The following is a 13,403-nucleotide window of genomic DNA, read 5'->3' as shown; positions in this document are numbered from 1 at the left end:
GGTTGTTCTAAGGTCTCCCTGAAGCCTTCTTCAGGCTGAACAGCCCCAACTCTCCCAGCCTGTCTCCACAGGGGAGGTTCTCCAGCCCTCTGCTCATCTTGATGGCCTGCTCTGGACCCACTCCAACAGTTCCAGGTCCTTCTTAAGCTGTGGGCACCAGAACTGGATGCAGTGCTGCAGGTGGGGTCTCACCAGAGCAGAACAGGGCAGAGGGCAGAATGCCCTCCCTCACCCTGCCTGCCTGTCCTACTGCCATGTCCCCTCCTACATGAAGGTCTGAATGAAGTGAGAAAGCTTTATTGCTTTCCTCCACCAGACTGCAGGAGGTGGCCTATAAATACCCACTTCATGTGTCAGCAGGAAGGGTTTGGGGGTTTCACACCCCCATCCCATGCAAGCACAGACGTGTGGCAACACCTCTGAGGAGCTGTGATCAAGCAGGGTGCCTGCAGCAGGGCACTGCAAGCACACACACACACACAGAGGGACCTGTGAAACTCCCCGAGACCAATTTCTTCAGGAGGTGTAAAATTTCCTGATTCAGCTCTCAGGTTGGAAATGATGGGAGGTGAGCAGCTTTTTGTCAGGGCAAATGTCCTCCTCTGTAGGAAGGAGGAGAATGTTGAATATAAAGTGAGTCATCGATTGTAATCAGGTGTCACCACGCTCAAAGCTCAAGGGAGACGGGAACAAATACTTCAGGGGGGCACAGAGGCAGAACTGGAGAAGCCATGAATATTTGTGGGAGTTTGTGTTGGCTGCCCTGGAGTCAGGAGGCAGCCAGAGATGGAGAGGCCTGACAATGTTTTGGAAGTCCTGGCTTGGGTGTCATTCAAAAAGATAAGGAGGAAGGGGGGAGGGGAGGGGGCAAATCCTTTCTGTGCCTTGCTTTTCAAGTTTACAACATGCAGATGACAAAGCCCTCCCCGTGGCAGAGCTGCATGCAAAGGAAACACTGTGCTAAGGATTGTGAGCAGAGGACAGCACCACACCAACTGCTAAGTGAGCTGCTGCTGCTCTCTGCAAGCAGCTGCACAAAAGCCTCCTTGGAGCTGTAGCCAGACACCACCTGCTCTGGCACAGCTTGCTTTGTGGCTACTGACAGCACTGGGACCTCTGCAGCACTGGCCAAGCTGTTCCCCATCATGCTCTAACACACACGTGGGAAAAAAGAGAGACCCTTGGCCATCCAGCCACTAGTCAGATTCATGAGAGCTCTGCAGGCTTTGGAGAGCTCAACCTGAGAGCCCATCTGCATGGTTACTGATACCCAGGGGCTACAGGCAGGCTGGAAAGATCTACCAGTGCTGGCAAAACATACAGACACATCAACTCTGGAGAGGCCTTGGGCAGCCTGGGCAACAGGGAGGTGTTCCTGCCCATGGCAGGGGGTTGGAACTGGATGATCTTGAAGGTCCCTTCCCACCCAACCCATTCTGTGAATCTATGAAGTTCAAAGTATACAGAGCAGAGCACAAATGACTTGAAATCATGAACAGAAACTTCTCAACTCCAGTGCCTGAAGGAGGCTACAGGGAGCCTGCAGGGGGACTGTTTGCAAGGGCTTGTAGCACTAGGACAAGGGGCAAGGGTTTGAAATTAGAGCAGAGGAGATTTAGATTGGGTGTTAGGAACAAGTTCTGCACCAGGAGGGTGGTGGAACTCTAAACCAGGTTGCCCAGGGAGGTAGTTGAGGCCCCATCCTTGGAGATATTCAAGGTCAGGCTTGCTGGGACTCTGAGAATCCTGATCTAGCTGGGAAAGTCCCTGCTGACTGCAGCGGGGTTGGACTGGCTGTGCATTGTGTGATTTTACTCTCTGATTCTACGTTTGAAAGACTTTGCCTCACCTCCCATTGCTGTGCTAGAACTCAGTGCTCACTTCTCCGCACAGCTTTCCCCGGTATTTGTAAGTGGATTTGCTTCAGTTACTTCTGTTCACTGCTGAGTTTCTTCTCCACCATCACTGCTGTGGCTGTGATAGTGCTGTCAGTCACTGAATGCTGCTGGCTTGGGTGGCTGCAGCTCAGCTTCTGTTTGCTCAGCAGCCCACAAGTCAGATCGAGGTTCAGATCAGCAGGCAGAAATGTTTGTAGAGAGCCAGTCTGAAAGCTGCAAGTGCCAGGGCTCCTCTGAAGTGAATTCCAAGCCTGTTTGCACATGAATCCCATCCAGGGAAGACAACTCCACATGGAGCTGAGCTTAATAATCATAATTGGGGATTAGGATCCACACATCATCCACAGATCTCCATAGCTGGGAAAAAAAGGGCATTGGCCAGCCCAGATGGTGTGTTGGAAAGTAAATCTCGTGCAATAGCTTTGAAGAGTGGAGTATATTGTGATGCTCAACAGACAGAAGGGGTTTGCCCTCACTATGGAGAATACTTCTAGTCCTGGCTGTGCCATGGAGTCAGGAGATGTGAACAGTTCTCCTTGTGCCTCAATCACAATCCAAGAGTAAAGCCTGAATGAGACACTTAGTGGCCATGGTTTAGGTGATTAGATGGTGTTGGGTGCTAGGTTGAACTTGATGAGCTTGAAGATCTTTTCCAACCTGCTTAATTCTGTGAGTCTGTGACCTCTGCTGCTTTGTCTTGCTGCAGGGTGGATTTAGCTGTCACTGAGTGCATGTGACAAATGCCATGCTTTGTGCAGGGGCTGAGCAGGGGCTGGGTTGGGAAGCTGTGGCACGGTCTCTGGTTTTCATCTGCACCTTCCTTTGCAGTGGTGTCAGACCTGTGTGCCACTGGAGACCACGACTGTGAGCAGATCTGCATCAGCAGCCCAGGAGCCTACAAGTGTGGGTGCAAAGAGGGCTTCACGCTGAACAGCGATGGGAAGACCTGCAGTGGTATGTCAGGGTCTGCATCTGCAGTGGTGTGGTGGGGATAGGACTGAGACAGGGTAGACAGAAGCAAGAGTCATTGGGAAAACATCAGTGTGAACTGTTGCTGAGTTTTGATGGATTAAACCTTTTGCATTGGGCATAAAATGGGCAATGCTTTCCCACCTAATTAGCTGAGGGCTTAAGTGGATGTCCTCTGCTGCCTTCTTCTCACCTTTTGCTTCAGCCTGCAGTGGTGGCTTAGGATCCGCCCTGGATCTCGTGTTCCTGATCGATGGCTCCAAGAGTGTGAGGCCTGAGAACTTCGAGCTGGTGAAGAAATTCATCAACCAAATCGTGGACTCGCTGGAGGTGTCAGAGAAGCAAGCCCAAGTTGGCCTGGTGCAGTACTCCAGCTCGGTCAGACAGGAGTTCCCACTGGGGCAGTTCAAGAACAAGAAGGACATCAAAGCAGCAGTCAAGAAAATGTCCTACATGGAGAAAGGGACAATGACAGGCCAGGCTCTGAAGTACCTCGTTGACAGCTCCTTTTCTGTCATCAATGGAGCCAGGCCTGGGGTCCCCAAGGTGGGCATAGTCTTCACTGATGGGCGCTCACAAGATTACATCTCTGATGCTGCTAAGAAAGCCAAAGACTTAGGTAGGTCTCCTGAATTCCCCCTTGGAGCAGGTACTGCATCCAATGTCAGCCTGGGTGTGACTCTTTCCCTGGAGATGTCTCTCAGGAACAGGTTGCTCTAGAGAGGCTTTGTGGAGATTTGTCTCGAGCACAAGCCTTATGAGGAGAGGCTGAGGGAGCTGGGGGTGCTTAGCCTGGAGAAGAGGAGCCTCAGGGGAGACTCTCTCATGGGGAACAACTTCTTCCTAACATCCAGTCTGAATCTACCCGTTTCTAGTTTTATTCCATTCCCCCTAGCCCTATCATTACCTGACAGCCTCAAAAGCCCCTCCCTGGCTTGGGTGGAGGCAGCCCGTGTGACTGCTCAGAAACTGCTGAATCCTTCGTTCCTAACGTCAGTCTCCACCACTAGATGGGACTAAGGGCTAGCAGATAACAATAAAGGTCAGGAAGCAGCTCAGCTCGTCAGAAGCTGATCTTCACAGAGTGAGCTGCCTCTTATGTGTGGATGCTCAGCTCTTCTAAAACCAAAGGTCTTTATAAACTGCAGCAATAGAATTTATTCCTCTGTGAGGATTAAAACTTTCTGCCTTGTTCCTTTCTCCTCTTTTGTCCCTCCACAGAGATCTCCAACACCTATTCCTAAGTAGTTTCAGAAGGATAAGTAATGAGATGCTTATAAGTTGACTCCAGAGATGTTCCTGGAGTTGAACTTTGGAAACAAGAAATATTGGATCATAGAATTGTTTTAGTTGGAGGGGACATTTAAACTGGAAATTAGGAAGAAACTCTTGACAATGAGGGTCTGGAGACCCTGGAACAGGTTGCCCAAGGGAGGTTGAGGATGTCCCCTCCCTGGAGATGTTCGAGGCCAGGCTGGATGAGACCTTGAGCAACCTGGGCTGGTGGGAGGTGTCCCTGCCCATGGCAGGGGGTTGCCACTGGATGATCTTTAAGGTCCCTTCCAACCCAACCCATTCTATAAGCCTATGAATCATCAACTCCAGCTGTCAACCCAGCCCCACCACAGCCACTAAACCATGTCCCAAGGTGCCATGTGCACAGGTTTTGTGAACACCTCCAGGGATGGGGACTCCCACGCTTCTCTGAGCAACCTGTTCCAGAGGTAGAAAGACGAGGCTGAAAGGGAAGAAGGAGAAAGCATTACCAGTGTGTAGCCATGGACAAGCCCTGACAGACACTGGGAAGCAGGAGTTATTCGGTGTCCCCATTCCAGCCAACAGGAAAATGTCAGTTCAGCTCAACAGGAGCAGGCTGAGGCCAGAGGTGGGCAATCAATCTCTTGGCAGTGAAGCACAGTACCTGGGCACGTCCTTAGCTCACAGCATGGCCTTGCTCTTGACAGATTGTGTGAGTTGCAATTTCAGAAAGAGAGTCAGCTACAGTTTTGCTGAACCACAGGTCTCCGTGGCACTGGGGCTCTGCCACCACATGGGCTGATGAATGCTGCCTCCAGGCTGCTGTGAAGCTTCCACCATTTGCTTTTGCTGGTTTTTGCTCTCCTCTTAGTGGGCTGCATGCTTCTGTCAAGGGATCATGATGATCTGCCCTTTCTTGTGTCCCCAAACCACTCTTCTTGTGCTGGTAGTGGTCACTGTCTGGATAATTCTAGTAAGTCTTCACCAGCAAAAATATTTTTGCCCCCTGTTTGAGCTGGCTGAAAGAAGTCCATAACAGTAGAGGGTCTGGGGATTCATTTTCCTGTGAACCCAGAATCATTGAGTGGTTTGGGTTGGAATGGACCTTAAAGATCATCCACTTCCAACTCCCCTGCCAAGGGTAGGGATACTTCCTGCTAGACCAGGTTGCTGATGGATCCCTGGATGGGATCCATCCCACATTGTTAGCCACTCTGGGCTTAGGAGCTTGGTTTTTGCAGACTGGACCCAGCCCCACAAAAGCCTTGCAGTGCAGCTCTCTCCAGAATTGCAGAGACACCTTCCACTAGCCCAGGTTGCTCTAAGCCTCATCTAACCAGGTTGGCTTTCAACACTTCCAGGCTTGAAGTTATAGAATCATAGAATTGTCAGGGGTGGAAGGGACCTCAAGGATCAGCCAGTTCCAGCCCCCCTGCCATGGGCAAGGACACCTCACACTCCAGCAGGTTGCTCACAGCCACATCCAGCCTGGCTGCAAACACCTCCAGGGATGAGGCTTCCGCCACCTCCCTGGGTTTCCTCAACTTCTCTGTGCAACCTGTTCCAACATCTGCAGAACTGGGGGGAGATGGGAAGGGTCCAGAAGATGAGCAAGGATGGGCAAATTGTTTGGGGGTTGGTATCAGAGCAGCAAAATGCTTTGTGGCTGTCCAGCTGACAGACTCCTGTTGCTCACAGGCTTTAAGATGTTTGCTGTGGGAGTTGGCAACGCAGTTGAGGATGAGCTGAGGGAAATTGCTTCAGAACCAGTAGCTGAGCACTACTTCTACACAGCTGACTTCAGAACCATCAGCAAGATCGGGAAGAAGCTGCAAATGAAAATCTGCATTGGTGAGAGCGGGGACTGGGCAGGGGTGGGGGGAGGAGCTGGTCACTGCATCTGAAAGCTGGAAGCTGAAGGACAAAAATGTCCCTTCAGATGCATGTCACAAAAAGCTTTCTGTTCTCAGTGGATTGGGCTGGCAGAGCACATGGAAGGAGTATGAGACATCAACATTATGGATGGTTACCTGATCTGCCCCCTCAGCCATCTCCCCCTCTCGTAAACGGCCTTCTCCTTCCCTTTTTCTCCTCCTTTCTTGCCTTCTCTACCTTCCTCTTCCAAGGTTATTGTATCAGGCCTAGTCAAAAGTGCCATAAGGAAAGAAGAGATGCTCCAGAAAGGAGCTAAGGGTTGATTCATTTGGCTTAATTTGACGATCATCCCAAAACTGGAGAGCTGACTTGAAGCTCACTAACCACTGGCTGCCTGCACAGCCAAAAAGGCAGCAGAGAGGAGGCACATTTCAAGTGGAAATGAGCATCTGGTATCTTCTGCAGGACTTGTAGGTGTCTTAATTTGTGCAACATGAAAGCTGAGTTGCTCATGTGTTGGTAGCCTAGTGAAGGAAGGGCCTCAGTGGGCGGCAGGCATGACAAGAAGAGGTAAAGAATATTGGTCTGTAAATAACCTGAGTCTAAAAGTGATTGCAAATAGAACTACCACAGTCAATTCAGATTTTTGTTTGGGAGGAATCATATCCCTCCTGTGAAATATTGGCCCATCTGCTTGATCAGGCTGATCACAGTGAATCCCAAACTCTCAGGCTTCATTTAAGGCACTGAATACCTTGCAGCGCTTCTGAGCGCTTCCCTGCCAGGCTCATCAGGAACCTGGCACTCTCTTGGCAAGTCCAGGTGCTCAGGCTCCTTCATCCTGCCAGGCAAATATTTCTTTCCAGCTCCCAGTAAGAGCACACAGCGCTGATGGGACTCATTTAGTTCCCAAGAGAGCTCTGCCAAGCTCAGTTCTACTTCCCATGAGGGTGTAGACCTGCTCCTGAGTGTCCCACAGCCCCACAGGATGCTCTCATGGCATGTGGAGATGCTCCAAAGCATCAGCTGGATGAACTAACACACACTGGCAAATGTTAATCTCCTTCTTCCTTTCCTTTGAAATTTCTGACATTGTTATTTATACCAAACCCAAGTGTGTTGGCAGTAGATGACCTCAGCTGGTTTCTCTCCTTGAGTCTAAATTCATAGACTCACAGAATGGTTTGGGTTGGAAAGGACCTTAAAAAATCTTCTATTTCCAACCCCCCCCACCCCTGCCATAGCCAGGAACACCTTCTACAAGCCCAGGTTGCCCAGGGCCTCATCCTGCCTGATCTTGAACCCCTCCATCGAGGGGACATCCACAACCTCCCTGGGCAACCTGTTCCATTATTCATATTAGAAGTACTTGGGAAGTTAGAGACCTTGCCTCAGGGAAATCAGATTCAGTTCCTTGCATGATCTCCTGGGTCATGCTGGGTAAGTGCCCTTGTTCTCCAGGCTGCTAAAGATGGGACCTCCCTTTCTTCCTGAGGAAGACTCAGAGGGACAACACCATCCAGGGTCCCATGTCTGCAGAGCTGAGTAGCCAGGAGTCGGGGACAGAGCCTCTCTCTGCCATGGACACTTTAAAATGCAGGAGATGATGGGAACAGGATGATGGGAGCTGGATGAACTCCCCCCCCCCCCCCCCCCCAACATATTGTACTTCAATATCTCTCAAGAATGCACACACAACTAAAGCAAAAACCCAAAGCAAGCAAACACAAAGCAAGTAAAAAACACATCTTGCAACAATTGTTTTGCTTGCAAAATGATCAATTTGGGGTTAATAGCTTAATATCTGAGTTGACCAAAAACAAATTGGAAAGGAATTATTTGTATTTGATTTCCAGTGCCAGCTTGTATTGATCAACAGATGGCTAAAAACTATCTCATTAGATCCAGCTTTAGCTTACTCATGACTGGTCTAATCCCCTTGTGGTTTTGTGCAAGTGATGTCCTCTCCCTTAAAGCCTTTACTCCTTTGATTTGCCTGGCAGCTGAGCTGACTCAGTGGGGTCTTGTGAACATCTCCTTTGTTTTCCCAGCCTTCTCAGTGTCCTTTCTTTGCTCCTGCTCCACTTTCAGTTAAGGCTTCTGCAGGAACAAATGTAAATGGTTGACAGAGATCAGCAAACTGATTGATGCTCAACACTTGGCCTGCTCAGGAAATGGAACACTGAAGCCAAGGCCAAAGGGAGTCTTGACGCTCAGGTGGCAAGCAGAGCCTCCAGTTTTTATTTAGAATAGAACAGAATAGAACAGAACAGAATGGAATAGAATAGAAGAATGGAATGGAATGGAATGGAATGGAATGGAATGGAATGGAATGGAATGGAATAGAATAGAATAGAATAGAATAGAATAGAATAGAATAGAATAGAATAGAATAGAATAGAATAGAATAGAATTAACTAGGTTGGAAAAGAACTCAGAGATCACCAAGTCCAACCATCTAATCAATTAAACCATGACACCCAACACCATCTAATCAACTAAACCATGGCACCAAGCACCCCATCCAGTCTCCTCTTAAACACCTCCAGTGATGGTGACTCCATCACCTCCCATGGCAGCACATTCCAATGGCCAATCTCTCCCTCTTTGAAGAACCTATTCCTAACATCAGCCTAACCCTCCCCTGGCACAGCTTGAGACTGTATCCTCTTGTTCTGTTGGTGGTCACCTGGGAGAAGAGACCAACACCCATCTGGTTACAACCTCCCTTCAGGTAGTTGTGGAGAGCAATAAGGTCTCCCCTGATCCTCCTCATCTCTAGGCTAAGCAACCCCAGTTCCCTCAGCCTCTCCTCACAGGGCTGTGCTCCAAACCCCTCCCCAGCTTTGCTGCCCTTCTCTGGACACCTTTCAGCAACTCAACATCTCTCCTAAACTGAGGGCCCCAGAACTGGACACAGGACTCCAGGTGTTTTGCACAAGAGTGTGGCCCCCATGGGGATGCTGTGTGTGAGCTCTGTGTTTGGTCAAGTGGCAATTTTCTGGGTGCAAATTTTAAGCAGCAGTGGTGGAGCTCAGCAGGGTTTGTGGAGACTGGAAAGCCAGGAAAGGCTTTTAGTGTGCACAGCCTGTGCAAGAAGCAAATGTGAGCTCCTCCAGTCATCCGAGGTTAGAGCCAGAAGTGATCAGTCAGCTAATTAGAAGCAATGATATTTTTATTTCCTTCCTGTTTCTGATCAAGGAAATCAGAATTGCCTCGTTTCACTTGTCTCATTAGTTTTGATTTAATCCCCTTTCTTTTTTTTGGTGCCACTTAACTCAGCTTCTTGATATCCTAATCCACAGAGGAAGATCCCTGTGAATGCAAATCTATCGTGAAGTTCCAGACGAAAGTGGAAGACCTCATAAATGCCTTGCAGAGGAAATATATCCTTTGGAAGCTGGGTTTGCTCAGAACCCCATGCCTTGGGTTGTGCTCTCTAAGGGGATCAGTGGGGAAAGTCTGCTGGTGGGTGAGAGGCAGCCCATGAAGAAGGGGCTGAAAGAGAAACAAGGAAATGAAAACACTTCTGAATGAGGTTCAGAGGTCTGGTGGGGAGAGGAATCAGGGAAACTTGGGGTGGCTCACCCAGGGCTAGGGAGATTTCATTTACTAGCTGGAGTTTGGGTTGGAAAAGCCCTTTAAGAACATCCAGTCCAACCATTCCCTAACTCTGCCAAGGCTGCTGCTAAACCCTGGCCCTCAGCACCAAAACTCTTTGATGATTCCAGCAGGAGCTAGGTGGAACCAGGATCTTCTGCAGTGTGAAGAAAGAGAGGACTTGGGTAGTTAAAAGCAATGCCCTAATTTCTTCACACACCGCAGGGCTTTGCTATGCCCTGCAGCATGTTTGCACAGCATTTGTGTTCCCCTTTAAGTCAAATTGAGTGAAATCCGTGACTTCCATTAGGCAAAAGCTCCGAGCACATCAGCAGTTCTCACCCAGTGGGTTGCTGCTCCCAAGCACATCGGGAGAAGCAATTAGTGAAACGAGCAGAAAATTGCAACACACCACACAGCTCCGGGAAGAGCTCTTCAGGCAGCGCAGAGTGCTCCGGCTCAGGGAGGGCTGTCAGGCACTCAGAGCAGGCTCCAGTCGAGCCCACGTCTTTGCCCCTGCCCTTCCCCAGCACAGGTAGAGGTGCGCAGCAGCCTGTGCTCAGTGCCGGAGCATTTGCTCCCTTCAGCAGCAGTGCACCAACCTGAACGGTTCTGCCAGCGCCAGAGCGGAGGATGACAGCACTCTGCTGCTCCCAGCAAGGCAGCTCCGTTCTGCGAGGCAGGGGAGGGCCTGAGCAGTGAATCACTGACTCGTTGCCATTTATTGTTCTGCACAAATGCTCTCTCATCGATTAATTCTTTTCCCTCCTTAACTCTTGCTCACTGGACGCCGTAGCAAAGAGGATCGAAGCCCTGGAGAACAAGATCATCTAAGAGCCCAAACCAGCAGCAATTTCCCTCCTTCCTAAGAGAACCACAGCTCCTTCACTTGTAAGGGAGGGTGGCTGGGCCACAGTGCTGTGGGCCAGCTTCTATTTGTACAGTCTAATCTACCTGCATTTAAGAGAGAAGTATAAAGTAGAGCAGGCATTGTAGAGAGGGCAGAGCACTGTGTGTGTGACCAGCAGCTAGACCATGCTAATGTTTGTTGCATTGTGTAGAGTCCATGCAAGGAAAATGAAATAAGAAAAGGGGGAGGTGTGGGTTGGAAGATTTGGGGTTGATTTAAAGCTTAATATATATATGTGTGTGTGTGAGAGTGTGTGTGTGTGTGTGTGTGTGTGTTAAGAAGTACTTGGTTACGAGTTCTGTGAATCCTTGCTGTGTTCTCTTGCATCTTTTGTTTCTGTGCCTGAGATAATTTAAATTAAAGGTCAGAGTGACTTCAGATCAACTCAGCTGCTGAGTGGAACAACGTCAGAGCTGCTGATCAGCTTCTGACTGGGAGGTATCCCTTTAAGCATGGAGCATTTGGCAGTAACTAGGTGAAGTAGAGCAATGATCTCCCAGACCAGATAGGGTAGGGTGCTGCTGCTAGTTTATAGAATCATAGGGTTATCTGGGTTGGTTGGAAAAGACCTTTAAAATCATCAAGCACAACCATTCTCTAACTCTACCAAGCCTGGTGCTAAACCATGGCCCTCAGCACCACATCTCTGCCTTTTTGAAACACCTCCAGGGATGGGGATTCAACCACCTCCCTGTGCAGCCTGTGCCAGTGCTCCACCACCCTCATGGTGCAGAACTTGTCCCTCACATCCAATCTAAGTCTCCTCATATTTCACACCATTGTCCCTCGTCCTATCCCTGCAGGCCTTTGCAAACAGTCCCTCTGCAGCCTTCTTGTAGCCCCCTCCAGCTACTGGAAGGCTGCTCTAAGCTCTCCCTGGAGCCTTCTCTTCTCCAGTCTGACCAACCCCAGCTCCCTCAGCCTGTCTTTATTGCTGTGTCAACCAGAAGGTCACTAGCTCCTTCCTTATCCCACGCCTGGAAGCACCTTCAAAAGCAGGAAGTCCATCTCAGCACCTTTCAGACAGCTGTTCTGTTCCTGGATTCCCAGCACGGGCAAGACCCCAGAGCAAGGCGGACTGGAAGCATCCAACGCTGCCTGTCTCCCACGGCTGTATTCTGGCTGGGTGCGGAGGGAGGAGGCCACATGTGCTGATGCCAGCCTGGCCACCACCAGGTGTGAGCATGAGGGGTCAGGGGGAGGTGGGGGTTGGGGGGGAGGGTTTGGGGATTGTTATTTTTTTGTATCAAAATATTTATACTTGAGCCTCGGTGAAAAGCTTTCCAGAACAGCCTGGCCTGGGCAGAGACGGCACCGGAGCAGACGTGGCTTTGGAGTGAATAATAAAACTTTGCTGGAAGTTTTAGAAATGAATGTCACTTTTTTTTTACCCTCTTTGTGTAAGCTTTGAGGGATTTGTCTGACAGCACCACAGCCCCAGGGCTCTCAGCCTTTCTTCGCAGCAGAGATGTTCCAGTCCCTTCATCGTCCTCTTAGCCTTTGTTGGACATTCTCCAGCAGGTCCATCCATCCATCCATCCACCCATCTATTTAGCCATCCATCTGTCCATCCATCCATCCATCCATCTACTCATCTATTTATCCATCCATCCATCCATCCATCCATCCATCCACTCTTCTATTTATCCATCCATCTGTCCATCCATCCATCCATCCATCCACTCATCTATTTATCCATCCATCTGTCCATCCATCCATCCATCCATCCACTCATCTATTTATCCATCCATCCATCCCTCCATCCATCCATCCACTCATCTATTTATCCATCCATCCATGCATCCATCCATCCATCCATCCATCCATCCCTCCATCCATATGTTCATCCATCCATCCCTCCCTCCCTCCCTCCAGCCACCCATCCATCCCACCAGTCAAGGAGCAACCTTCCTCTTTCTCTATACTATAGTCCTTACTCATTGAAACCCTCAATCCAGAGTAACCCTTTTGTTCTCACCAGACCTACCAGGCATGAACCCCCCTCCCCAAGGAACACCAGAGAGCAGTGGGCCATAAAGAGCTGCAGATGCAGCAGGAGAAAATGCTGCTCCCCTGCTCCTCGATGGCAGCAGGGCCAACATCTATTAGCAGGCAGAGAATTGCCTCTGTAACTAATATTTTGTTTTGTGTTCCAGATAAAGCAGAACTAAACTAATTAACAATTATTTTTCCCTCCCTTCTCGCTTCCCCTGGCTTAAAACAACAAAAGAGCTCTTGCATCTCCAAAGTCAATTAGTCACTGGGCTAGAACACAGGCTTCTGACATTGTAATTAGACTTCATTAATGGATCGCCAATGGCAGCAAGATGGAAACCTGCTGGAGGAGTCTCCCTCTCCCTCCCTCCCTCTCTCTCTCTCTCTCTCTGCATTTTCTCTCAGCTAATTACATGCTTAGCTTGGAAACAAAAGATGCTGCACACAATGGGAAGGGAAAAAACAACAGCCCACACTCATCCATCCCAAATTCTGGAGTGCTGAGCTAATAGTGACAACCTCCCTGCAGGAGCTTGGGAAATGAGCCTTCTGCAGACGTGGAGATTCTCTTCCTAGAGTGCCCTTGAGTTGGAAGGCACCTTCAGGATCATCCAGTTCCAACCCCCTGCCATGGGCAGGGACACCTCCCACTAGAGCAGGTTGCTCAAGGCCTCATCCAGCTTGGTCTTTAAAGACTTCCAGAGACGAGATGTCCACAGCTTCTCTGGCCAACCCTGTTCCAGTATTTTACCACCCTCAGAGTAAAGAACTACTTCCTAATGTCCAATCTAAACCTACCCCTGCTCTAGTTCCAAACTGTAACCCTGTCACCACAAGCCCTTGTCCAAAGTCCCTCCCCCAGGGCTTCTGTAGCCCCCTTCAGGTACTGGAAGGCTGCT

General features: G+C 49.6%; 1 protein-coding gene across 1 annotated transcript in view; it reads left to right on the top strand.

Moving 5' to 3' along the window:
- MATN1 (matrilin 1) overlaps positions 1-10,814 on the top strand; it is a 29,039-nt gene extending 18,225 nt beyond the window's left edge. Inside the window, exons 4-8 of the mRNA XM_068167457.1 lie at positions 2,727-2,852; positions 3,073-3,486; positions 5,823-5,975; positions 9,305-9,385; positions 10,384-10,814. Of these exons, the coding sequence (XP_068023558.1) occupies positions 2,727-2,852; positions 3,073-3,486; positions 5,823-5,975; positions 9,305-9,385; positions 10,384-10,433 (824 nt within the window). The 3' untranslated portion in view covers positions 10,434-10,814. The remainder of the gene's footprint in view (positions 1-2,726; positions 2,853-3,072; positions 3,487-5,822; positions 5,976-9,304; positions 9,386-10,383) is intronic.
- Positions 10,815-13,403: the final 2,589 nt, after the last annotated feature.

The sequence above is a fragment of the Melanerpes formicivorus genome, unplaced genomic scaffold (genome assembly GCF_026170545.1).
Source record: "Melanerpes formicivorus ecotype bairdi unplaced genomic scaffold, bMelFor1.0.p_v2 SCAF_118, whole genome shotgun sequence".
Lineage (NCBI taxonomy): Eukaryota > Metazoa > Chordata > Aves > Piciformes > Picidae > Melanerpes > Melanerpes formicivorus.
This window is presented reverse-complemented; position numbering and strand designations above follow the sequence as displayed.